This window comes from Trichosurus vulpecula, chromosome 3, assembly GCF_011100635.1.
Source record: "Trichosurus vulpecula isolate mTriVul1 chromosome 3, mTriVul1.pri, whole genome shotgun sequence".
Classification (NCBI taxonomy): domain Eukaryota; kingdom Metazoa; phylum Chordata; class Mammalia; order Diprotodontia; family Phalangeridae; genus Trichosurus; species Trichosurus vulpecula.
In genome coordinates this window covers 212,384,425-212,411,925 of record NC_050575.1, presented here as the reverse complement: position 1 = coordinate 212,411,925, position 27,501 = coordinate 212,384,425, and the positions used below count along the sequence as shown (strand labels likewise).

The following is a 27,501-nucleotide window of genomic DNA, read 5'->3' as shown; positions in this document are numbered from 1 at the left end:
CATTTATTGTTATCTCGTGGTGTTATTAACTTCTATCTAGTTCATTCTAATGTTCAGAGAGTTTGTTACTTGGGCAAGGTTTTGTGTTTTTTGTGCCAATCTATTAATTCTCTTCCTTCCTCTTCTTTCCTTCTTCCTTCCTTTCTTCCTTAGCTGTTACTCTTCCCCTCAAGTACTCTCATTGAATTTATTTTTTATAAATTTAACACTTGAAAATTAACACTTGTTTCATCTCTTACAGGAATTCTAGTTGAATTTGTGCCCACCCTGTGTTTTTCTTTGAGGCTTTGCTTGTAGATGCTTTGGAGTCTTGAGTGTCCCTGTTACTACAATGGTTATTTATGGAAGGATTCTTTTCTTCTTTGTTCATTCTCCCAGCCTACTTTCTGCATTCATATTTTCTGTTAGGGCCATGCTCTTTGCACTTCTGGAGGGAAAGTCTAGCCTGGTCTTGCTGTTGCTTTCTTAGGGATATTGAATTTTGTGTTATTCCAGTATCTCAAGAAAGCTCAGGCTGGGTACCTATAAGCTTTCAGTACTCTCAGAGTGTTCTGATCCAAGGCTTAGACTGATCAACCACCACCACCACCACTACCCACCACCACCCCTGGCCTTTGATGCCTACAAGTTCCTGACTCAAGTTTGGGCCCAAGGAAAAGCAGACTATTGTTGAACTCAGCCACTATCAGCCAGGTGCAAAGTTCTGCTGGTTCAGAGTGGCTGAACTTTAGGTCTCCTTTTGGCCTGGGATTCCTGCCTTACATATTCCTCTGCAGACTTAAGACTCCACTGGAAGCTGTATCTGGAATACTGCACCACTCCTGAGGTCTAAACCACCCTGCTGCTGTTTGCTTCAGAACTTGCTCCTCTTGGTACAGAGCTCATGGCCCCACCCCTGAGCACAGGTCTCCTCCTCAGTCCAGTCGGGATGTGTGATCAAGAACTGAGTAGTGGGAACTCAGGGGCAGGACCAAGATGTTAGAGTGAAGCGAGGATTTCCTGCTAATTCTACTAACACATCCCTTTAAATAACTTTAAAGGGCATCAAAAATTAATTCTGAAAAGGAAAAAAACAACAAAAAGTCCACAGCAGGCCATTTTTCCCCATCCCAGGGCAGCTTTGGGGTACAGAAAAAAAGGTTTGCGAACACCGGGGTGGGGGCTGGCTAGTGTGGCAGAAGTGGTGCTAGCTGTGGGCTGGGAGGGTAGCAACAAGAGCACCAGGGACAGTAAGGGGACTGAAGGCCTGGTCAGAAAGAAATTCCAAAGGACCCTTACATTAGTACTGGCTGCCAAATCAAACATAATTTGGCAACTCCATTGCCCATTACCCAGTTCCAGGTCACAGTTCCAGGATGGGGAGGAGTGGTTGTGGTTGTGAGGCATAGATCTCTACCTAGATGAGGAGTAGAGTGCAGACCAGGAGGGTGGTGATCAGAACTCTCTCTAGATCACACCATCTTGGAAGTACTGAAAACTGACAGGACCCCAGACCTAGCTATGAAAGAAGCAGGACATAAAAACCTAGGCCAGACATTTCCCCCTGCCCCATTAGCATGTGGGCTGGTATATTTTCTAGATGTTTGGAGGTTTTTTGTTTTGTTTTGTTTTTTGGTGTGGTGAGGCTGCTATATATTTTTCTGCTACTCCACCATCTTGGCTTCACCCTTCTATAAAATTTTTTATGAAAGGAGCTGTAGGGTTTATTAAAGGTATCCTTAATAGACATATGCAAAAGGAAGGTAGGTTTTCACAGCCCATATCTTCAGTCACACAAATGATGAAAAGGTATAGAGAATATAAGAGCCTATTAGTCTTGTATTCACTGCTTTTTAATTTAAGAAAAAAAGCATTTGTTATGGTGCCTTAACATTTCTCCTCCAACAAAGAATCTCATGAATGCTAAAATCACACAAGATTCTTTGATAGATGCAACAGAGATGACTTTGTTCAAAGGTCCTGATTTTCAATATTAATTGAAGCATAGAACAGGTATTTGTGGAGAATATCTAATGCAGAGTCCAAGTCAAAGCGGGATTCCTGATAGTGAGGTCCTTTAGGTATTTCCATTTGCATATGACAAATTGATTATATCAATGATTATATCTTGACTATATGAAGAACTGGAATACTATGCAGCTTCCTTAGTTTGATGCACAACTACTTAAAAGAGTTTGGTCTAACAATCCACACAAGAAAAATCAAATCGATGAAGAATGCTCATTGTTTAGACTGTGATACACGGTTGGATGAACATCCTACTGATTTGGTCCATCAGTTCCTTGGACAGAATACAGATGGATAATAAACTGGGCCCAGAATTGAAGAGGAGAAAGGGAGAGGTCTGGATAGTGTTGGGGGAACCATAAAGTGCTTTGAGTGATTCCAAGCTCCTTCCTCCAAAGCCCATTATTAACAATATATGCCTTTGACTTATGGAACATTGAAATCTCCAAAGAGCCAAAATTGTAGGTAACCCAAACATGTTAGCTAGGAGGCTTAATGGGTAGAATACAGAATGCTTGACTTGGTGTCAGAAAGACCTAAATACGAGTCCTGCTTGAGACCCATACTAGCTGTGTAATCTTAGTTAATGCAAGTTAAATAACTTATTACTTCATCTCTCTGGGTTTTGGTTTTGTCATCTGCAAAATGAGGGCATTGGACCCAATAATCTTTAAGGTCTGTTCCAGCTCTAAATCTAATGGTCCTATGTGGTGGGCTATATGTTGCTGTTTAGTCATTTCAGTCATGTCGGACTCTTCATGACCCCATTTCCTTTTCCAGCTCATTTTAGAGAAAACTCAGGCAAACAGAGTTAAGTGACTTGCCCAGGGTCATGCAGCTAGTGTATGAGGCCAGCTTTGAGCTCAGGTCTTCCTGACTCCAGGCCCAGTGCTCTATCCACTGAGCCTTCTAGGCTATATGTAGCATATTAATGTTACTAAATCGCATGCCAAAAGCTGCATAAAAGATGTAATCTAGTGCAAATATAGCTGGAATAAGTCATGTTGCGAGGTGTTCATTGTTGCACTTCATGTGTGACACATTCTGGATGTCCTTTTCTACTGCCCTCCTTCACACATCTATGTTCCAGCCAAAATGAACTCCTTGTTATTCCCTGAATTGGGCATTCCATCTCATGCCTCCCTGCCTGGACTTGGAGTCAGGAAAACTTGGGTTGTACATGCTGTTCTCCATCCTGGAATACAATCCCTCCTTCTCTTAGAATCTTTAGCTTCCTTCAAGGATTGGCTTAGGTCCCACTTTCTGATCCCCTTATGACAGCGCTTTCTCCCTCCTCAAATAATTTTGTATTTACTTACTCATCTGTTTATTGTTTTATCTCCCAGTCAAATGCAAGGTCCTTGAAGGCAGAGACCTTTCATTTTTGTCCTCAGTGCCATGGGGGTAGTGTGGTTTAAGAGCTAGGGAGCTAGATTCAGAGTTAGGGTCCTTGATTCAAGTCCTGCCTTTGACAAAAGCTGGCTCTATGACTCTGGGCATGTAATTTAACCTCTCAGTTGTCCAGGTAATTTTCATAGGGTCTAAGTTGCACAAGTGTTGATCTGGATTAGTAGAGGGGTTGGTTGTCTGAGAGCTCCATACACCAATGAAGTTACAAATCTAGATTAAAAAAACCCAACAATAATCTCTAGAACCTACCGCACAATAAGAACTTATTAAATATTGGTTTGATTGAATTGCACTTTTGCTCACATGATGCCAAGAGACCCAGAATAACTTCATGTCAGATCAATTGTTAAGGAATATTTTAGGGGGGACATGGATAAGAATAACCCAGAAGGAGATGGGTTGCTATTTGCTGGGGTCTCCATGCTATAATCATTCTCTTCTTTGTCACTCAAGAAATAGTGACATATGATGAGTTGCAATGGTATACTGGGACTTAAATGCACAGTCATCCTTAATGGAACACAACCGGCATTCAAAGAATGGCATGATGAAATCTAGTCATTTCAAATCTCTGAGGACATGAAATGCCAGGGCTATCAGTATAGCATGATCTGAGGGTTGTGGGTTCATGCTCCATGGTGGGTATTGTTGTTCATCCTCTGTTTTTGAAGAGGACAAATGACCTCATGGGGCGCCATCTTAACTCATGCCTGAATTGGAGTTAAGTGAAGCAGAGTTGCACAAAGTCATCAGCTTCACTCTCTCTTCCAGAGTCATTGGCAAGACAAAGTCAAGACAACTGGTGATGGCTCAGGATGCAGTGGATGGCCTTGGTGTCTTCCATGTCTGACCAAGGTCTTAAGCACTCTGCAGTGTCTGCTTCAGCTGCCTTCATGGCCATTGGAACAATCTATTCTCATCTGTCCATTTTGTTGGGAAAAGTCTTCACATACTTGGGGGACAGACACCCCCCTAACTCACCTAGGGGTATGAGGCTCAACAGTTACTCTTAATTTGGTTTTGCATGTCTGCTGAGATGGTTTTACCAGGGCGTGGCTGCTGCGCATACTATAGATTCTTAGAACCACAGGTAGGAAGTGAGTGCCAGGTAGACACCAAAGGTCCATGAGCAGCCCTGAGAAGGGCTCAGCAAGTCCTCACACCAGAGGTGTCAGTCTTCCTTGAATACTTTATACCCTCTGTGGTGGGTGCTACTGAAGGCAGTGTAGTGTAGTGGTTAAGGCATCGGACTTGGAGTCAGGAAGCCTTGGGTCCCATCGTGGATCCTTACTGACTGTGTGACACACTGACTGTGTGCCAGCCACATTTAACTTCTCTTCGCCTATTTCCTCATCTGTAAAATGAGCAGGGGTAGATTTGCTGGCTTCTAAGTTTCCTTTGAGCTCTAAAATTGTGATCCTATGAAATAACCTAGATGAAGTTGGATCTCTACAAGGAGCTTTGTCAAAGAAAGAAAAGAAACACCAGGATAAAGAGTCAGGAGATCTGGCTCTGTCACCTTGGGCAAAGAGAAGAGAATGAGCCTTTATTAAACACCTACTTTGTGCCAGGCACCATGATGTAAGTGTCTTACAAACATCTTACATTCCCTCTCTGGGGCTCAGTTTCCCCATCTGTAAAATGAAAGATTGGACTAGATTATCAATCAACCAACAAGCACTTATTAGTCACCTAGTATGTGTCAGGCATTGTGCTCAGTGCTGGTTCTAAGGTCTCATCCAGCCTGTGGTTGCCTATGGTTCTAGGAAAATTGGATCTTGCTTAAAGTCTCCCTGTCTACCATTACTAGACAAAAAATCATAAAGCCATCTGGCCTGAGCCCAGAGTCTAAATTAATCTTAACAGGCTATATTACTTGAACTTTACCTTTTACCCACAGGTTTCTAGGCATTTTATGAACACTGCTGAATTAATCTTAATAGCCCAAGGAGGAAGGGATTGTAATTATAACTCAAGATCTCTAGCTTCATTCATACTTGACAAGATAGATTTTTTTTGGTTTCCTCAGTTGAGCCCCCAGGTAGTCAGTTTAGGACTTTCCTTTTTTTCCTCTCCTCTCCCTTTCTCTTCCTTTCCTTTTCCTTTCTTCTCTCTTACTTAGGCTAGAAGGGCGGTGGCCACCCACAGACCAATCTTACTGTTGATGGGCACAGAAATGTTGACCTGCTCTGTTTCTGACCTGGACAGTTTGCCCCTTCTCAGGCAGCCTGATGCTACCATCCCCCCGGCCAAGGGCTCACCTCATTTATGCCAGACTTAGCCCTACTGTAGCTCAGAACCCCTAAGCTCAAGTGATTGACTGCCTCAACCTCCCCCTATAATAGCAGGAATGACAGGTACGTGCCACCAAGCCTATCCAGTTTCTGTTTCTAATAGAAAATTAACTCTAAACTAGAAAGGTTTTGCCATTGTTTTTTGCTTGACTTTTAAAGAAACACATCTAAAACACTGGTATGAGAGAAAAATTTCCTTTTATTGAGATCTCAGGGACAAATGATTCTGAAGGAGAATATCTGAATTTGTAACACATTACCTGCCCTGGAAAAATACTGCATTTTAATATTGTTGTTTAACTTCTTATGATTGACAAAAAATACAGAGAAAGAAACTGGGAGCCAACAAACGGAGCTGAAACATTCAGGTTAGAACTCAATCTTGATTTCTCCACAGAGTAATTGTTGTCTGTGGTGATCTGAGCTGCGCTGCTGATAAAGCAAAATGCTCCCATGAAGATGTTCCAAGTGGCTTCCAGGAAGTTGTCTTATGTGCTGACATGCATGTGGACAGAGAAGGCTGGTGCTTCCTAGAGCTTTCCATTGGCAAAGGCAGCCTCCTGGAACTGAGGGACAAAAGTTTTGAAATAAGCCCTGGTGGGAAAAGGGAGAGAAAAAAGAAATCGTGGTTAGCACAAACCAGCATGAAGACCCAGCAATTCTGAGCTTTCAGACCTAACTCAGAACAGTTGTTATTCATCACGTGTGCATTTTAAAATTGTTTTCTTTCTTTGCTGGCACAGACCTCTCTTTATTTGTTCAACTGAGGCATAATTAAACATTCTCTGGGCCACTTAGAGGAATTGTGCGTATCCATAGCCCCCTCTTAGGATGTCTTGGCTGCAGACAGTTTGTACATTCTGTATTCAACAGGGCTTCTGCAGGGTGTCTCTGAGCCAGAGGGAACCCAAAGGGGTTTTCTCTGAGCACAAGGCTGCAGTCTGCTTTCTGTGGTTTGCCAGACAGCCAAGCACATAGGTAAAATGTGAAGAATTCAGGCAATCATACAGATGTTTTATTTACTTGAAACATCCATATAAAGGAATTTTTCATTTTCCAACTGGGTGGGTGTTTCACTTTAAGGAGAACAAAGGATTGAAAAATGATTTACAAATGGCTTAAGATCTCAAATTGGCATCTGAATACATAAGTAGTCTAATTTACCGAAAAGAAAATGGGCTGGCCATACAAACTTTTCTCGTCAAAGACTAGTGGTAACATTTGGAGAGATCATATCATTTTCTCTCCACAGTTTCCTAAACCTAAGAATAGGATAATAATATAGAAAATTTCACTTATCTAGATATCACTTATCAAGGAAGTACAGTAGAAAGAACACTAGATTTAAAATCAAAGGACCCAGGCTCAAATCTTGGCCTGGCTGATTATTGTGGGAGCTTACACAAACTACTTAATTTCTCTGAATCTCAATTTCCCACTGTAAAATGAGGGTGTTGGATTAGATATTGCCTAATGTCCTTTCCAGTTCTATCCTACGAGTTGATAAACTTCACTTGAAGGAAACACAACTGAGAAACAGGAATCAAGAAAAAAAAGCCAAACAACTTGTCCCAAAATCTGTACATTCAAATATATGAACTTTTAAAAGAGTAGATTCCCACCAATTTTCACTCAGGGCTTCTTTAATCTAAATGACTGGTGATATAATTTCCCAGCTAATAGAAAATTAGAAGCAGCAAATCATATGAAATATACATATCAAAACCCCCTTAAGATAAGGCTAAATTAAAACACTATGTTCACTGAGGCAACTGGCTTTCTGCTCTATCCAGTGTCAGCAATGAACTCTGAAATCGAAATCCAATGGCCTTTTCTCAGTCCTCGATGATGCTGTTGGGCAATTTTTCTCCTTGAAACTCACTCCTGCCTTGGCTTCCTGTTTAACACTGAATTGTCCTGCTTTCCCTGTGATTCTGATTGCTTTTCTCTTACACTTCCTAAATGTGAGTGCTCTCATGGTTATGCCTTTAGACATCTTTTTTTGTCCTGAATCCACACTTTCTCTATTGGTGGTAACATCTGCTTCTAGGGCTTCAGTCCTTGCTTTAATGAAAATGATTCCTAATCCAGCTATCTCCCCTGAACACCAGGCTCATCTTTTCAGCTGCCTTGTGGACATATCAAGGTGACCTCAGCAGCTAAAGGTCAATGAGGGGCCTAGGTTCCTTCCCTGCAGACTTGCAAGTTCCATACTTGGACCACTTGTACTTCCTCTGCCAGCTAAGCCCTTCCTAAGCTTTAGGACAGGGGACACATAAGGGCTCCTAGACCCATAATGTAAAGGCTCAGCATCAAAATACTTTTCCTGCTGGGTTCACTCTGACTTTGTACCTTAATTCTAGTAAAATGGGATTTGCCTTGCTACTTGTGGTTAAGCCCTTCCTTTATCTATTCCAGTTCCATTGAAAAGGTTTCTGCCTTCTGACTCTGCACCTCACTCTCTGGCTTTAGTTTCTTGTCTAGAGCCCTTATTCCTGTGAAACTTATATCTTTTGCCTCTCTCCTTACTTCCTTACTCTGTCTTCCTGGGATGTGGAGTTCTGTTCTTTAGTTTATATTTAATATAGGACTTTTTAGGATGCAGGAAGTGTGAACTCTGACAAAAACTAGGCCACCTGTTGGACTAGGTATTAAGTGACAGCCAGGGCTGGGCAAGAACAGGATGAAAGGCTATAAGGAACACATAGTCCCAAGAAGCAGACTGAGGTTAAGTGACTTGGCCAGGGTCACCCAGTTGGCAAGTGTCTGACTTGAGACTTGGTGCTCCATGCTCTGTGCCATGGGACTAAGTACACAGAGGTAGACTGTCACCAGGTCCCCAGACTCCATACTCTGTCACACTCCTCTATAGAAAGGCGGTGGGATGGTATAACAGAAAGAGAGCTGGAACTGGGGTCAGATTATGCAGAGTAGGGGAGGCCCCAGATGGCCCCTAAGACCTCTTCCAGCACTGAGCCTCTGACTTCATCACCCTCTTATTCTAAGCCCAGCCCCGCATCCACAAGGCCTCTTCATGGAGAGAAAGGGGCCACGAGTCCTGGACTAAGAGTCAGGAGAATGCAGTTCTAGGTCTAGCACTGTAGCTAATTGTTCACACAATGCTGGACAGACAAACTGCAACTTCTTCCAGCGTCATTGTTCTCATCTGAAAAAGCGGAGTAACGATGAGATCTGCCTTGCCCATGTCCTCGGGCTGTGTGGCCAGAGTGGCCTTTGTTTTCTTTGAGTGACTCAGTTTATCTCATTGAACCTTGCTGGGTGCTGGGTCTGCGGCTTCTCTTCCGGGGCAGGAAGCCCAGAGACCCATGCCAGGGAGCAGAGAACTTCCTGTGTGACGATTCATGGGGCTGGCTGAGGGGAGGTGTTGACTCCAGAGCCACGTCCTATTGGGTGTTAACCTAGTCTACGCCAGGGGGAGGGACCAACTCAAGAACCAATTGGCCCTGGTCATTCAGGCGGCGCTTGATGATGTCAAAAACTCTATAAGAGGGGAGAAGACGGCTTGAAGATTCCTTTTTTCCTTTTCTGGTTGGTGCGGGAGCAGTGGTGAGCGTGACTCTGGGCCAGCCCTTGCTTTCGGGCTGAGCCCAGATGTTGGTAACTATGAATTGTATTGGGTCTGTGTGTTGATATTTGTAATTTGTTTGTATTTTGTTCTGAAGTTCGGGGTGCTGGTTTTGTTTTCTCCCGAACTAAATGAATGTTCTGAACTTCAGGGTGCTGGCTTTTTCCCCTGAAGTAAGTGAATGAATCTGTGTTTGGTCTGTTTGTTGATGCTTGTCTGTATGCTCCCCTGAACTAACTGAATGCTGGATTAAAGAAAGCTGGTCAACCCCCTTCACCGTGTTTTCCTTGTTTAAGCAGATAAAAAGAACCTGTGCTTTCCTGGCGTGCCGGCAGCCTCCTGGGTGCATCTTACGCTCCCACAGAAGCTGGTAGCCGGATTGTTAAAACAGGCTGCTGGAAGGATGATACAGAGTGATGCAGTGAATAGTTTTGTAAGGGACCGAGCACTATACCAAGAAATGTAAGGGATGATAATAAATACGTGTCTTTATATGCTTAACTCATTGCCTTGTATTTGCACAGTGATATGTTTTGTTGGGGGACATTCTTAATATGACAGAGTCATGAGACTTTGGAGATGGAAGGGACTTCTGAGGTCATTCTAATCTTAATTTATAGGATAGATAGATAATTTATTAATCACTTGCTATAGCCAGTGACTGTGCTAAGTGGTTGAGGATATAAACACAAGCCAGCCAGATACGCCTCACCATCAAGAAACTAACATATCAAGGGGTGCTAGAGAGGGGAGAAGGGGGGAGGAGATATATACATGTATATATACATACACACACATGTATATATACACATATACACACACACACACACACACACAGCAGTGCGGTCTAAAGATGTACAGGAAGTGAGGTGAAAGTTTTGATCCTACTAAAGTAAGATGAAAATTCACTTGTCAGAGCCCAAGGGGTTCCAAGGAATAGGAGCTTTACAGAGGAAGTCACTAGACACTCAGCTCACAGAAACTCATGGAAGAAGCTGCTGTATTTAGACTCTAAGCTCTTAGTAGCCTGTTTAATTAGCTTTGTTTGCATCATGTGCATATGCATGCTTAGCTAATGCTACTGGTCCCTGACAGAAACAACAAATGGTAGTTATCATCATCATGGTCATCATCATCATCATCATCATCATCATCATCACCATCATCATCAGGATAGGTTAATCCCTAATGTGCTCACTCACTTTGCAACAGAACTCAACTCCTTGTCTTCTACCTTACCCACCCCACTGTCATCTGTGCCCCACCCTGCCTTCCTCCAGCATCACAGAAAACCAAACAGCAAAAGGTTGCCCCGTTTAGACCTGTTTTGACCTGCAATAGTACTCAGCCAGAGAATAAGGAAGAGAGGGAACTGGGGTAGAATGCCTGTGTATATGATGTTTCACTAGGCCTAAGAGAGAAGGGACTGGCATCCAGCTGGGGCCAGTTCTGCCTCCTAGAAGCACTTGGGGAAGAAACCAAGGCCAGTGAAACATGAACTCCTCATCATGGGAGGAAGCTGAGACAGTCCTAAAGAAGGACATTCCCTCCGCCCCCCCCTCCACCCAGTGAAGAAATCATCAACATCAAAGGTTTACTGAATTTAGTAAAAACTCCTTAGCCTACTATTTAAGGCCCTTCAAACTAATTTTCCAGACTTACCCATATTACTCTATTTTATATATCTAATACCATAACTAAATCAGGCAACTCATTGTTCTTCTAACATATCCAATATTTTTAGGTTTAATAATAAAAACTTTACACTTATTTATGAAACATTTTCCTCACAATGCCCTGGCGAGATAGATATATATTATATGTTATTTTACTGATGAAGAAACTGAGGCAATAGTGTTTCAACTGGTGGAGATTTAGAAATAGGGAAATACCAGGTAAGGAAGATCATATTCCAAGGGGCTTCAGATCTTTATTCCCTTTAGCAGTATGACTTGAAACATCTTGACTGAAGGCAGATTGCCATACATTGTTTTCTGAGTACACACGAGGGCTCTTGGAGATATCTTTTACCACATGATTTTCTTTGGGCAGGAATAAGGTCTGGTTGATGGCTCTATACTGAGGTCATGAAGGAAGGTCAAATGAGAAGAGTGGTCTTAGCTGAGGTGCCATTGAGCAAGGACACTGCAGAGCCACACTACCTGCAGATGGAGGACATTGTGCAAATATGGCCAACTTTCAAAACATCTGGGTCTCAATTTTTTTGGTTTTGTTTTCTTCAGTTTCTGGCACATGTTTTTAATCAGTCATCTGAAAACCGACTGTGGTTTGAAAATCAAAGCAGTTCTGTAAATAGTGCAAGAGGAACCCAGCTAATCATTTCTCGTGGTCTCCTCTTCTCCTCATTGTCTTGTAGCTCCAGTATAAACACTGAATTATTCTGAATTACTCTTTATGGCCCAAAGACCATCCTTGCAATAAAGGCGAACATGACAATGAAATTGGTTGGCTAGTGTGGCGTAGTAGAAAAAGCGCCAAACAAACAATGGAGGAGACCTGGGTTTGAGGTCCTCCACATTAGCTTATACAAATCATTTAACCTCTCTGGGCTTTAGTTTCTTCATCTGTAAAATGGGATAAGAATGTGGCATAGAGTTGCTATGAATATCAAATAAAATTGTGAGTGCCATCAATGTTTTATAACCATAAAACTGCTATTACTGCTGTTAAACTGACCTTTTTCTCAAGTCTTCATATAGGGTTTCTATGAATTTTACTACCTGAGCCCGAAGTGCCTAGGAAAGCAAAAAATCTGACACTATCATTAGAAAGTAACCACATTTGGTAGGTATAGTAATGCCTCTGCCAGAATCATGTTATCTTTAGACACTGGTAAAGTCTTGGTGCACATGAGTTTTTGTGTTGGTCTGGTGCAGTGGATAGTGTGCTGGGCCTAGAGTCAAGAAGACTCATTTTTTTTTTTTTTTAGTTCAAATCTGGCCTCAGACACTTACTAGCTGTGTTAACCCCGTTTGCCTCAGTTTCCTCATCTGTAAAATGAGCTGGAGAAGGAAATAGCAAATCACTTCGGTATCTTTGCCAAGAAAACCCCAAAAGGGGTCATGAAGAGTCAGACACAACTAAAAAATAAACCCCCAAATCCGACTGAACAACAACATCATTCACCATTCCATTAAAGTTCTTAAGCTCAATTTTGTCTTTTAAAGATTCTGGAGACCAAAGGATGTATAAGCAAACACATAATACATTTGAGGTGCCATTGACTGTTAATGTTAAATAATTTCTAAATGTTCTATTTTGATGCCACTCTATCATGTGGGGGTGATTGTGGGCTCTCAGGTAATACTTATAGGTAACCTCTGCTGTGACCTCAGTAGCTAAAGGTCAATAAGGGGCTTAGCTTCCTTCCCTGCAGACTTGCAAATTCCATACTTGGACCACTTATACTTCCTCTGTCAGCTAAGCCCATCCTAGGCTTTAGGATTCATACAGTCTTTGGGCAGGGGAAACATAAGGGCTCCTAGACCCATAGAAGGCTCAGCATCAAGATGCTTTTCCTGCTGGGTTCACTCTTTATACCTCAACTCTAGCAAATGGGATTTGCCTTGCTACTTGTGGTTAAGCCCCTCCTTCATCTATTCCAGTTCCATTAAAAAGGTTTCTGCCTTCTGACTCTGCACCTCACTCTCTGGCTTTAGTTTCTTGTCTAGAGCCCTTATTCCTGTGAAATTTAGATCCTTTGCCTTGCTGCTTACTTCCCTACTCTGTCTTCCTGGGTGTGGAGTTCTGTTCCTTAGTATATATTTATTTAATATAGGACTTTTTAGGATGCAGGAAGTGTGAACTCTGACAAAAACTAGGCCACCTGGAAGACTAGGTATTAAGTGACAGCCAGGACTGGACAAGAGAAGGATGAAAGGCTAAGGAATACACAATCTCAAGAATAAATAGTACAGGCCTTGATTTAGTGTCTGTCTTGAAAATCTCTGCTTGTATCACTAGTGTCTCTTTTACATTGGAAATTCTTCTTCCCACCTTTTCCAGGCCTTCATTCCCATAACTCCACTTCCTTTGGAGATCACCTTCCATTTACACTGTGTATATCTCATATGTACATAGTTGTTTGCATGTTATCTCCCCCATCAGCATGGGAGCTCCTTGAGGGTAGGGACCTTGTTTTTGCCTCTGCCCTTTTTTTGCATGCCAGCACTTAGCCCAGTGCCAGACATATAGTAAGCAATAATAAATGCTTGTTGAGTGGTTGAGCAATGAATTTTTGTTGTTCTTTGTGTTGTTGTTAATTTACTTTGTACAACACCACAAAGTTTTGCGCTTTGTGAATAGGGTCAAGGTAATGTAGCTGTTAGTTTGAAGTCATTGTGGACTCCTGACCCATCATACAGTAAAGGCAAGTTAAAACCAAAAAACAAAACTCAGCTGCTGAGGCTGGGCAAAGTTACAGAGACCTTTCTGTGAAGAGACTGTTGATTTAATCACTGATCCCACAGATTAGCTACTACTTTTTATATCATTAGAAGGGGAAAACCTGAAAGTACATTTTTCAAAGAGGAAGTGCTCATAGTCTCAGCCCAAATCTGACTTCATCAAGACCAAGAGTGTTAGAGGTTCTGTTGGGTATCATGTGTTGAACAACTGTCCCTTGTATGCAGCAACACAGATCACAAGCACACTGAGTGCTTCTGTTATTTAGAATGGCTTTAGGATGTCTGGAGAATCTCAAAACTTCAGTTCACTGGTAGCAGAAATCGAAGCTGTCACAGATGAAACAGACACACAAAGGCCTGGAGTGAAAAATATAAGGTAGGCCAATCTGGTTGTGATCCTCCAAGGGATGTCTGTTGTCCTTTGCTGTTGTGTAGTCCCTTGTTCCTCCCCCAACTCCTTGGGTATATATATGGTCTCTTCAACTACACAGTGCACTCTCTGAATGCAGGGTGCGTATCTTTGATTTTTTGGGTATAAGCCACCACAGCAGGCCTCTGGTTAACAGCATGGAGAAGACTTTTACCTCTGGTGACTCCAATTTGGTGCACCTATTCTTGGCAGCCTTTTAAACAAGCAGGCCTTGCTCTATGGTCTGTGTCTTTAGCTCTCCAAACAGAAGTACTGATTTCCAACACCAGTCCCAAACCCCAATGCAAGAATGATCTCTCTTTCCTCAAAATGATCATATCTTATACCCTGCTTATTGCATTTGTATACTCTCACTGCAGGCATTATCTTTTATTCTCCTCTAGATCTCTCTAGTACCTGGTATGGTGACTTGCTGTGCTTTATGCATGAGGGTGTCTGGCACATGGTAAATGAATATCTGAATAGATGCTGTCTTTTGGTTTCTGTCTCATTCTCCTCCTCTCTCCACTCTTCCACTGCTCTCTTTTATCTCTCTCCCTCAAATGAAACTTACTGTTCTTTGGAGACAGGTTCTCCGTGCCCTACGAGATAACAATTAGGATTCGTTATTTTAACAGACGCGTGATCTCAATGATGTGGGCATTCATCTCTGCTGGTGTAGCTCATATCCCATTCAAATGCAGCATGGCACGGTGGAAAGAGAAATGGATTTGAAATTGGAGGACCTGGGTTCAAATGTCACTTTTGCTACATACTACAAGTCACCCAATCTATGTTTACCTCAGTTTCTTCATCTTTAAAACGAGGGAGTTGGACTAAATAGTCTCTAAGGTTCCTTCCAGCTCTAAATCTATGTTTCTACAACTTACACTTTTGTACTATGGGATTCTCAGCTGAAACTGCTCTCCACAAGGTCTTTACTGATCTCTTAATGGCTAAACCCAATAAGTATTTCTGTCTTCATCCCTCTTGAACCCTCTGAGGAATGATGTTCTGACCACCCCGACCTTCTGAATACTCTCCTGCTCGGGCTTTCAGAAAACTGCTTTCTCCTGGTTCTCCTCCTATCTGTCATTTCCTCAGTTTCCTCTGCAGGATCATCATCCATGTCTTGCTCTCTGTATGTGGATATACCTCAGGATGATCCTGGGATCACTCTTCTTGTATCTCCACAATCTTTCAGTGATATCATTTGTTTCCATGGTTTCAACTATCACATCTTTGTAGGTGACTCCCCAATCTACATGTCCAACCCCTTTCTCCTTCCAGAACTTTGGTCTCTTTTCATCAACTACCTGCTGCAGATGTCTATCTGGATGGTCAATCAACTGATCAACAAGCATTTGTTAAATGCCTACTTCTGTATCAGGCACTGTGGTAGGCACAAAGAAAGAATGAAACAGTCTTTACTGTCAATGAGCATCTCAAGCTCAACATGCTCAGAAACTGAACCCCTGTGCAGTTCACATTCTAGCAGATTGTATATTTATGTAGTGTTGTGTCTGTCCTGTTATCCTAATTACCTCTATCTCTCCGCCAATGCCTAGGATGGTGCTCTGTATATACTAAGTACTTAATAAATGGTTGTTTACTGAATGGATAAGAGGAAATGATCTTCACTGGGGCTTCCTGCTAATGAACAGTAAAACAGACATAGCTCTTACTAGAGGAACAGATTCAGAGTTGGATGGGACCTTAGAAAACACCTGGTCTAATCCCCTCATTTTATAGATGAACGAACCAAAGTCCAGAGAAGTGAAGCCATTTGCCCAAGGCAGTCTGTGTGAGAACCTGCATTGAGGTGAGATCCCTTCTATCACATCCAGAGTCGAAGGCCCAGCAGCCTCTCAGGTGGAGAAGTCAATGAGAGCTAGCACAATAAAGTTTGCAAAATGCTTTTCATGTTATGGCATTTGAAATGTTCATGGTCTGTAGAATAAAATATGTTCACATTGAAGCCTCCTTGTTATGTGAGCATGGGATCTGCGAATTAGTTGGGAAACTTAGGTTCTAGTGCTGGGTTGGTTGCTCAATGAAGAAGCTGAACTAGGTCTTTTAAGACCCTTCCAGCTCTTATATCTCATGTCTCTATGTATATAGGGAATAAAAAAAACAGGTTTCTGGCTTTCCCCCCTACCAATCTGCTGCCTTTTACCAGAGCTAGAATTTGCTTCTCAGTAGACACAGTGATACAATAATTAACTTTAGTCCTTGCCCCCAAGAAACAAGACTGGGGATACTAGACTCTTGAGAACCGAAGCTCTTTTCTGTGTTCCCAAACTCCATTTTGCAATTGCATACCCTAGCAACAATGGTTGAGATGGTCATGAAATAAGTTGTTCAGGTTCCCATAGTCTACTGGGCCTGTCTCCACTCCCAGGCAATTTAGCTCCCACCCTGGCTGGGTCCCCACAGTTTTCTGCTAAGAGATTACAACATGTGTCTGAAGTTGGCACTTGTTTCTACTCAGGGCATAACCTAAGGCATTATTGCATGGGCAGACACCTAGTTCTTTTAATAAAAAATAACAACAATAATAAGAATAATAATCTGCATTTATGGCTGGCCTTTCATCCACAGGTCTCAAAATGCTTCACAAATAGTAATTAATTCTTCTTTGCAGCAGTATGAGGCAGGTAGGTGTTAACATCTACACTTAACAGGTAAATCAACTAGCTTCAGGCCATGCATGCAACAGCAGCCTCTGAAATAGAACTCTTATCTACCCTTCAAAGCCCGTGGGCACTCAAGTCTCACTTCCTCTGGGAAATCTCCCTTACTACAGCAGACTAAAGTGATTTATTGCTTCAACTGAACTATCATAAGACCACAGAATACAAGAGTTAGAAAGGACCTCTGAAATATTTATTCTAAAAACATGAATCTTCTCTACAACATCCCCAGTATTAAGAGAAAACCATTGGTTTTCAAGAAAGTCCATTCCACTTTTGGACAACCACTGATTAGGAAATATATTCCTTACCTTGAGCCTAATATCAGCTGTGCTCTGGGGTCAAGTAGAACAAGTCTATTTTCTTGTTTACATGACAGTTTTTCAAATATCTAAATCCCAGGCAATTAGGTGGTGTGGTGGATAGAATGCCAGGTCTGGAGTTAGGAAGTCCTGAGTTCAAATACAGCCTTCCTAGCTATTACTTAATCTAGCAAGTTACTTAATCTGTTTGTCTCATTTTCCTCACTTATAAAATCAGGATAATAAGAGCACTGACTTCCCAGGGTTGTTGTGAGGATCAAAAGCGATATCTGTAAGGTGTTTAGTAGAATGCCTAACACATGGTTGGGGTTAAGTCAAGCTGCAATCATCATCATCATCATCATCATCATCATCATCATCATCACCACCACCACCATCATCATCCTCATTTCATGTCCTCCCCACCCCAGAAGTCATCTCTTGGCTAAAAATACCTAGTACTTTCAACATATTCTTCTATGCACATATCTGGTATTCTCACTCTCCAGGTCACTCTGATTCGTATACATACCAATTTGTCTACAACCATCCAAAAATGTGGAACTGGGCCACAATATTCCAGATGTGTTTTTACCAGGGCAAAGGATTACCGTCCAATTATTTCCCTTTTCCTGGACACTATGCCTTTTAGTGCACCCTAGGATAGTATTATCTTTTCTGCTTGTCACAATACTGTTGGTCCCTTTCGGGCTTGCAGCCCACCAAAACCTCCAAATCTTTTCTACAGGCACTATTGTCTTTCCACAATCCACCCCACCTCCCACTTCATATTTGTGAAGTAGACTTTTAAAAATCTAAGTATAAAGCTTTACAATTTTCCCAATTAAATTTCATCTTATTAAATTTAGCTCATTATTCTAGTCCAGAAATTGGTGAATACTAATGATGCTTTCTATATTTTAAATAAACCTTTATTTATTTAAAAATATAAAATTATTCTTAGGTCACAGGTGAAACAAAAAATTGGGGAAGGTTGGATTTAGCCTGCTGGCTATATTTTGCCAACTCCTATTCTAGTCTGTCAAGGTAATTTTGGATCTTGATTCTCATTCAACATGTTAGCTATCCTTACCACTTTTGGATCATCGGCAAATATGACAAGTATGCCTCTTGTGTCTTCATCCAAGACACTGATAAAAAAACCATGTTGAACAGGACAGGGCCAAGTTAGATTGTATGACTGATGACTTCCCTTCAAGTTAACACTAAACTATTAAGGATATTTTTTAGGTCCAGTCATTCAACAGGTCCAAATCTACCTGACTACACACTGTCTTCTAGCCCATATCTACATCTTGTCCACAGAGATTTTGTCAAATGCTTTATTGAAAACTAATATTCACAGCTTCCCCTACTCTACCAGTTTATTCTGTCAAAAAAGGAAATGAGATTAGTCAGCCATGTCTTGTTCTTAACAAAGCCATGATGGTTTTTAATGATTACTCCTTTTCTTTCTAATATCCAAACTATTCCTTAAAAAATAATGGCTTCTAGAACTATTCAATGAATCAAACTCAAGCTCACTGGTTTACAGTTTGTAGATTCTACCCCTTTTTTAAAAATAAAAACAGGACATTTACTCTTCTCAGGCCTTACAACTCTTCTCCCCTTCTCCAAGATCTTTCAAAGGTCATCAACAGAGGGAATTATGGGAAGATGGCTGAATAAGGCAGGAAATTACCCAGTTCTCCCAAATTCTCCCCCAAATAACTTAAAACAATGCCTCAAAATGAATTTTAGAGTAGCAGAAATAATTAAAATGGGGGTAAAGTGGTCATCCAGCCTAAGACAACTTGGGAGGACACTGGGAAAGATCTGACCTTCCAGGGTGGTGGTCTGGCCAGAATGAAGTCCAGATACTACTGGGCAGTATGTTCTGATTCAACAAACAGCAAGTCTTGGGGACAGCTGTGTGTAGGTGGCAGCATCAAGGGGTGGAGGGCAGGTAGTGAGAGAACTTCATTCTCCTCAGAACTGGGTTAAAGAGGGAATAACATACATTGAATAGGGCATAAAATTCTTCTTCAGAGAAATAGGAGGGGACTGGGGATAGGATAAGAGAGGGACTCATAGAAAGGTGTACAGATTAAGAACTAGGAGGTGATAGGATAAGATAAAGGCTCTTAGAAGGGTGTGTGGATTTAGGGAAAGCAGTAGTCAGAAGTAAATTAGACTTGTGAGGAAGAGAGAGAAGGATAAACAGTGAGGAAAAATAGAATGGGGGGAAATACACAACCAGAAATTATAAGTGTGAATGGGATGAACTCACCCATAAAACAGAAACAGATGGCAGAATGGAAAAAAATCAGAACTCGACAATATGTTGTTTACAAAAACCACATTTAAAAATGACAGACACACATAGAGTAAAAGTAAAGAGTTTATTATGCTTCAGGTGATGTAAAAAAAGCAGGGGTAGGAATCATGATCTCAAACAAAGTTAAAGCTAAAACAGACTTAACTGAAAGAGATAAGAAATGAAACGACATTATGCTAAAAGGTAACATAGATGATGAAATAATATTAATATTAAACATATGTACCAAATGCTATAGCATCCATATTTTAAAAGGAAAAGGCAAATGAATTAAGGTGGAAAATAGAAAGCAAAACTAGCATACTGGCGGATTTCAACCTTCCCCTCTCAGAACAAGATAATCTCACCAAAAAATAAATAAGAAAGAGTCAAAGAGATGAACATTCAGAATCCTAGGTAAGCTAGATATGATAGATATCTGGAGAGAATAGAATGGGAATAGAAAGTAATAAACCTTTTTCTCAGGGGTATGTGGCATCTTTAAAAAAAAACTGACCACATAGTAGGCCATAAAAACTTTATAGTTAAATGTAGAAAAACAGAAATATTAAATGTACCCCTTTAAGAGCATAATGCAATAAAATTACATTTAATAAAGAATCATGGAAACAAAGATTAAAAATTAATTGGACATTAAACAACCTAATCTTAAAGAGTGAGTGGTTTAAGTAAAAAGTCATAGAAACAATAAATAATTTCATTAAAGAGAATGATAATAATGAGACAATATACTAAAACTTATGGAAAACAGCAAAATAAGTAATCAGAGGAAAATTTACATCTCTAAATGCTTATATCAATTAAATAGAGAAAGAGCAGATCAATGAATGGGCATACAACTTGAAAAGCTAGAAAAAGAACAAATTAAAAGTCCCCAATTAAACACCAAATTGTAAATCTTGAAAATTAACAGTGAGATTGATAAAACATCAAATTAATAAATAAAACTAAGGGTTAGTTTTATGAAAAAACCCAATAAAATAGATGAATTATTGGTTAATATATTTAAAAAAAACAGAGAAGAAAACCAAATCACTAGTATCAAAAATGAAAAGAGTGAATATACCACTAATGGAGATGAAATTAACAATTATTAGGAGTTATTTTGTCCAATCACATGCCAATAAATTTAACAATTTAAATGAAATGAAAGGATGCTTAGAAAAATATAAACTGCCCAAATTAACGGAAGAGGAAACAGAATATTTAAATAAACCTACTTTGGAAAAAATAGTTGAATAGGCCAAAAATGAGCTTCCTAAGAAAAAAAAAACCAAGACCAGATGGACTTACAGGTGAATTCTATCAAACATTTAAAGATCAGCTAATTCCAATATTAAATAAATTATTTTGAATAACAGGCAAAGAAAGAATTCTCCACACTCCTTTTATGAAACAAATATAGTGCTGATACCAAACCAGGAAGAGCAAAAATAGAGAAAGAAAATTATAGACCAATTTCCCTAATGAATACTGATGCAAAAATCCCAAATAAAATACTCACTAGGAGACTACAACAATATATCACAAAGATTATACATGGTGACCAAATGGGACTTATACCAGGAATGTAGGGCTGATTCAATATAAGGACAACTACTAACACAATTGATTATATCAATAACAAAAATTATAAAAATCATATGACTATATCAATAGATGGAGAAAAAGCTTTTGACAAGACACAGTATTCATTCCTATTAAAAACACTGCCAAAACTCCCATAAATGGAGTTTTCCTTAAAATGATAAGAAGCATCTACCTAAAACAATCAGGAAGTATTATCTGTAATGAGGTTTAAACTAGAAGTCTTTCCAATAAGATCAGGGATGAAACAAGGATGTCCATTATCACCAATATTATTCAATATTATAGTAGAAATGCTAGCGATAGCAATGAGAAGAAAAAGAAATGGAAGTAATCAGAATGAGCAATAAGGTAATAAAACTATCTCTTTTTGCAGACCATACAATGGTATACTTGAAAAATCCTGGAGAGTCAACTAAAAAGGTAATTGAAACAATAATTTTAGCAAAGTAGCAGGATGTAAAATAAACCCACATAAATTGTCAGAATTTCTACATATCATCAACAAAGCCCTACCAGAAGAGATAGTAAGAGATATTTCATTTAAAAGAACCATAGACAATATAAAATACCTGGGAGCACACCAGCAAGACAAACCTAGGAACCATATGAACATAATTACAAAACACTCTCTATACAAATAAACTCAGATTTAACTAAAAATAATAATTGCTAATGGGTGGGCTAAGTCAATATAATAAAAATGGTAATTCTACCAAAATTAATGTGCTTATTCAATGCCATCTCAATTACCTCCCCCCCCCCAATTTTTTATTGAGCTAGAAAAAGTAATAAGATTCATTTGGAAGGACAAAAGGTCAAGAACATCAAGGGAATTAATGAGAAAAAAAAGTATAAGGAGGTGCCAAATCTTAAACTGTATTATAAAGTGGTAGTTATCAAAACTATCAGGTACTGGCTTAAGAAATAGAATGGTGGATCAGTGGACTACAGTAGACATATAATACACAGTAGTAAATTATTTTGGCAACTTTGTGTTTGATAAATGTAAAGATTTAAGTTTTGGGATAAGAAATCACTATTTGGTAAAAATTGTTGGGAAAACTGGAAAAGAGTTAGGCAGAAACTAGGTATAGACCAATATCTTACACCATTTACAAGATAAGGTCAAAATGCATACATGACCTAGACATAAAAAGAGATATATGTAAATTAGAAAAACATGGAACATAATTACCTATCAGGTTTATGGATAGAAGAATTTATGAATATATAAGAGACACTGTGAGATGTAAAATGGATAATTTTGATTATGTTATATTAAAAAGTTTTTATACAAATAAAACCAATGTAGCCAAGATTTGAAGGAAAGCAGAAAATTGGGGAAAACATTTTATAGACAGTTTCTCAGATAAAGGCCTCATATCTCTATGGAGAACTTTGTAAAATTCATGAGAATATGTGCCATTCCCCAATTGATGAATGGTCAAAGGATCTGAACAGGCAGTTTTTAGAAGAAGAAATCAAAGTTACATACAGTCCTATGAATCAAAGTTACATATAGCCATATGAAAAAATTCTCCAAATAATTAATTAGGCAAATGCAAATTAAGACAACCCTGAGATATCATTTCACACCTATCAGATTGGCTAAAGTAATAGAAAGGGAAAATGATGAATGTTGGAGGGGATGTAGAAAAATTGAAGCAGTAATGCATTGTTGGTAAAACTGTGAACTGATCCAACCATTTTGGAAAGCAATCTGGAATCATGCCCAAAGAGTTATAAAATTGTATATACCCTTTGACCTAGCAATACCACTATTAGGCTTGTTTCCTAAAGTGATCAGGGAAAAAGGAAAAGAATCTATATGTTCTAAAATAGTTACAGCAGCACTCCTTGTGGCAGCAAAGAACTGGAATTTGAGGGGCTGCCCATCAACTAGGGAATGGCTGAACAAGTTGTGGTGTATGGTCATGATCGAATACTATTGTGCCATAAGAAATGATGAGCAGCCTGATGTTAGAAAAACATATAGAGAGTTACATGAAATGATGGCGAGTGAAATGAACAGAACCAAGGGAATGTTGTAAACAGTAACAGCAATATTTTTTGAAGAGCAACTGTGAATGACTAAGCTATTCTGAATATTATAAATATTCAAATCAACTACAAAGAACATATGAAGGAAGGAACTATCCACCTCTAAAGAAAGAACTGATATATGGTATGGTATGGTTTCACATACACATTTGTGTCAAATGTTGGCTTTCTCTAGTGTGGGATTGGGAGGGAGAGAGGGAAACAGTTTGGAACTCAAAATGTAGCAAAAAATATAAGGTCAGCATCAACATTTCAGTAATTATATCTTCCAGTTTTTCAGTTAGTTTATTCAGACCCTGTGATTTGAACTCATTAAGAACTACTAGGTGCTATCTTACTACATCCTCACTTAACTTGGGTTTCTACTCCTTTCTAACAATTTTTGTTCAATTCATCCCATTCCAAGGATCATTTTCCTTGGAAAATTACACAGAAGAGAAATAGAAGTTGAGTAGTTCGGGCTTTTCGTCGGCATTCATTATCATCCCATTCAAACTGCATTGATACCTCTAACACTCATTTACCAATCATATCATAGAATTATGGAATCTTTAATCTTTAGGGGCAGTGAGATGGCAGAGTAGAGTGGGTCTTAGAGTCAGAAAGACATGAGTTCAAATGTGACCTCAGATACTTCCTAGCTGTGTGGCCCTGGGCAAGGAACTTAACTGGTTTGTCTCAGTTTCCTGAGATTTGTAAAATGAGAATAAGAACAAGACCTTCCTTGAGGGCTGTTGTGAGGATCAAATGAGACAGTATTTACAAAATGTTTAGCTCAGCAGCTAGAACATAGCAGGTGTTGTATAAATGCCTTTTTCCCTTTTTAAAGCATTAGGGGAACTTCAGAGATCATTTAGTTTGACCTCCAACACTTTTGTTTTAAAATCATCTCTGACAAGGTCGTCAAATAGTCTCTTCATAAACACCCCTAACAGGGAGCTCATGACTTAGTGTCACATTTCATTCTAGTTTTGAAGAGCTCTGATTGTTAGCAAGTTTGTCCCTATTTTCTATATTTAACTAAAATCTACCTCCCTATAATTTCTAACGCTTTGTTTTAGTTTTGTTCAGTGGAACAACAGAGTGAGTCTAAATGTGTTGCTTGGCATTGTTAATGTTCCATGTGTATACATATGTTTCATCTCCCTTTACTAAACTCTCATGCTTTTGTCTTATTTTCTCTCACAAAACTGTAAGCTCTTTGAAGACAGAGTAATAGAATCTGTACTTATCTTTGGATCCCTGGCAGCACCTACCACAGCCTTTCCCATAGTAGGTGTTCATTTGTTGGTTGTTTGCCTGGAAGCTAGAATTCCAAGGTCTCTCTGTTTTCCAAAGTGCAAGGCCAGGATGACTCTCTGATGTCACTATTTAGGTATTCTTTGATTGTGGTTTCTTATTTCCTTCTCAGTCCTGCAATTCTTTAGATTTAAAATCTTCAGGTAACTGACTATTCTAAGGAAGCAAATCTCTAGGTTACTATGGTAACATTTTGGACTGCATTTCAGAGAAGCAAACATAGCCTTCCTTCCCATACCTCTTTCACACAACTGCAAAAACTCATGGGATTACCAAAAGTCCCTGCCAGATGCAAGAATGTACTTCCACTGGTTTTTACTGGTAAGAGTTTCTTGGTGTTTAATTTGAAAGGAAGAATTACCAGTCCTATCTGTCTGTGTTGCTTTACTGTGGCAGTAGAACACCAATCAAATGAAAGGAGTGAGACCAGATGACAATTCTCATCAGAAGAGTTTGGGTCACAGGAGTACCCTCAGTTGGCGGGATTTAAATGAAAGAACTTATTATGTTTATTTATTTACTTTTAATATCTGGATTCTCTGGTGAAGTACAATGCTCCCTGGAGTAAACTACCTATTCATGAACTCTTTTGGGGCTCTCAGGGTACAATGTAATGCCAGAAGTTAACTTCTGGATGAGTGGTTGATTTCCAGGAAGAATTTTTCTTTCTGGGATTCAATGAAGGTAGACTCCATTCATGTTTATTAAAACCTGCTTTTGGGGGGGGGGTATAGGGGAATGGTGTGTAAAAGACCAGTGCTGATGACTATAGTGCTGATGCACATTGATCATTTTATGCTGGTTTCATTATTTGGCCTACAGTCATTGCTGCAGGGTTGAATTTTGACCTGCATCATTCCTGGAAATCCAGGAGATCCTTGAGGGAGGAAGAGTAATTCTGGTGAAGGTTCGTGGGTTCAGAAATGAACTAGATATTCCAATGAACTGCAGAACCTCAAAGTTGGAAGGAACTCCAAACTCCTATTTGAAGAGGAGTTGCTTCAACATCCTTGAAGAATGGTCACCCCATTTCCTCCTGAAGACTTTCAGTGAGAGGATACTCACTATTTTCTAGCTCTTGGACAAAACTGAATCCTTTGTAGAAGTTGCAGGGTTCACCTCAGAACTCTATATCTTCCCTCTTCCCTCAAATATATCAAAGGTCTTTTGGCCTAGATTTATGATTTGGAAGTTTTTGAGGGCCACCGAAGAGTGCAGGTTCAAGGTAGAATAGCATTATTACGTGATGTTGCTTCTGGTATCTGTGCTTCACCACAGAGGAAGCTGACAAGCTGAAAAAAACCCTGTGAGATGTCTAGTGACAGGAATAATAAAGCTGATGGCAGGAGATGAGAGTGCAATCCCAGTGACGTAGGAAAGTTTTTTTTAAATTTAAAAATTACCACTCATAGACGGATGAATTTCTTTTAGGCCCACACTAATCTTTTTCAGGTACTGGGCCTGTAGTTTCAAGTTAATTTGCAATGCTATTATCCCAATGCCATTTAGGTAACCAAACAAAATTTATGGAGTTGTCAAGCTACTTTACTTTCAAAGAGAAGCATAGAAAGTTAGGGCAGGAAAGAACTTACCAGATCATACCATTCAACCCCTTTGTATTACTGACAGGGAAACAAGGACCTAGAGAAGTGAAATGATTTCTCTAAGGTCTCAAAGCTGGTCAGTATCATTTAGTTTCTTACCTGCAGCCCTCATAACTCAGTTCAGCATTCTTTCCACTAAACCATGCTGTCTTTCCCTATATCACAGCAGCATAGTAGTATCAAAAGAAATTAATTATCATTTTAGTTTGTCTGCCATCACCATACCCCCACCAAAATCCTAACTCTTCTGATGCTATATCATGGCATGGAGGTAATAATCCTGAGTCCCTGAAGACTGTGCTGGCAGAGAGTAAGCTATGGCAAAGTCTTACCAATCAAAAAGACTTTAAGGTGGGCACATCAAAGGATTGTGTATGTGAGAATAAGTTAAGTTCAGGGAGGGCTGTGGTTAGAATGTTGGTCATCAGGTAACGCATTTTTTCTACTACAGTAATTCATGAAGATTTTCTATTTACTTAGTGTTTACTAAGCTGTAGAGGGGCTATGATCTATGAATGGACAGTGATCAAATTCATGGACTCTTGAGGTACTATTGTCACCCTGATAAAAACCTCTTCATTGTATAAAAGTTGGTAGTAACAGAGAGGGTTTTGCCTTATTCTCAAAAGAACCAAATTACCAGTAGCAAAAATGAAAAGGGTGAATTTACCACCAATGAAGATGAAATTAAAACAATTTTTAGGAACTATTTTGCCCAATTATATGCCAATAAATGTGATAATCCAAGTGAAATGGAGGACTGTTTACAAAGATACAAATTGCTTAGATTAATAGAAGAGGAAATAGAATACTTAAATAACCTTATTTTAGAAAAAGAAATTGAACAAGCTATCAATGATATTCCTGAGAAAAAATTTCAAGGACCAAGTGGATTCACAAGTGAATTCTAACAAACATATAAAAGAACAATTAATTCCACCACTATATAAACTACATAAACCACAGAAACCACAAATTATTTGGGAAAACAGGCAAAGGGGTCCTACCAAATTCCTTTTACAGCATAAATATGGTACTGATATCTAAAGCAGGAAGAGGAAAGACAGAGAAAAAAAACTATAGACCAGTTTCCCTACACAATATTGATGCAAAAATTTTAAATAAGATTTTGGCAGGAAGAATACACCAACATATCACAAAGATCATACATTATGCCCAGGTGGGATTTATATAAAGAATGAAGGGATGGGTCGATATTAGGAAAACTGTCAGCATAAATGATCATACCAATAAGAAAAACTACAAAAATCATATGAGTATCTCAATAGATGCAGAAAAAGCTTTTGACAAAATACAACACTAATTCCTATTAAAAACAGTAGAAAACATAGGAACAAATGGAGCTTTGTTAAAGTAATAAGTAACATGTATCTAAAACCATCAGCGAGCATTAACTGTCATGGGGATAAGGGATAACAAAAGTGTTGCCGGTAAGATTGGGGGTGAAATAAGGATGCCTG

General features: G+C 39.6%; 1 protein-coding gene across 2 annotated transcripts in view; it reads right to left on the bottom strand.

The window, feature by feature from the left end:
- Window positions 1–5,892: 5,892 nt before the first annotated feature.
- Window positions 5,893–27,501, bottom strand: part of BABAM2 (BRISC and BRCA1 A complex member 2) — a 597,459-nt gene continuing 575,850 nt past the window's right edge. For both annotated transcript variants that reach the window (XM_036752607.1, XM_036752608.1), the window contains exon 12: window positions 5,893–6,305. In XM_036752607.1, the coding sequence (XP_036608502.1) occupies window positions 6,242–6,305 (64 nt within the window). In that variant the 3' untranslated portion in view covers window positions 5,893–6,241. The remainder of the gene's footprint in view (window positions 6,306–27,501) is intronic.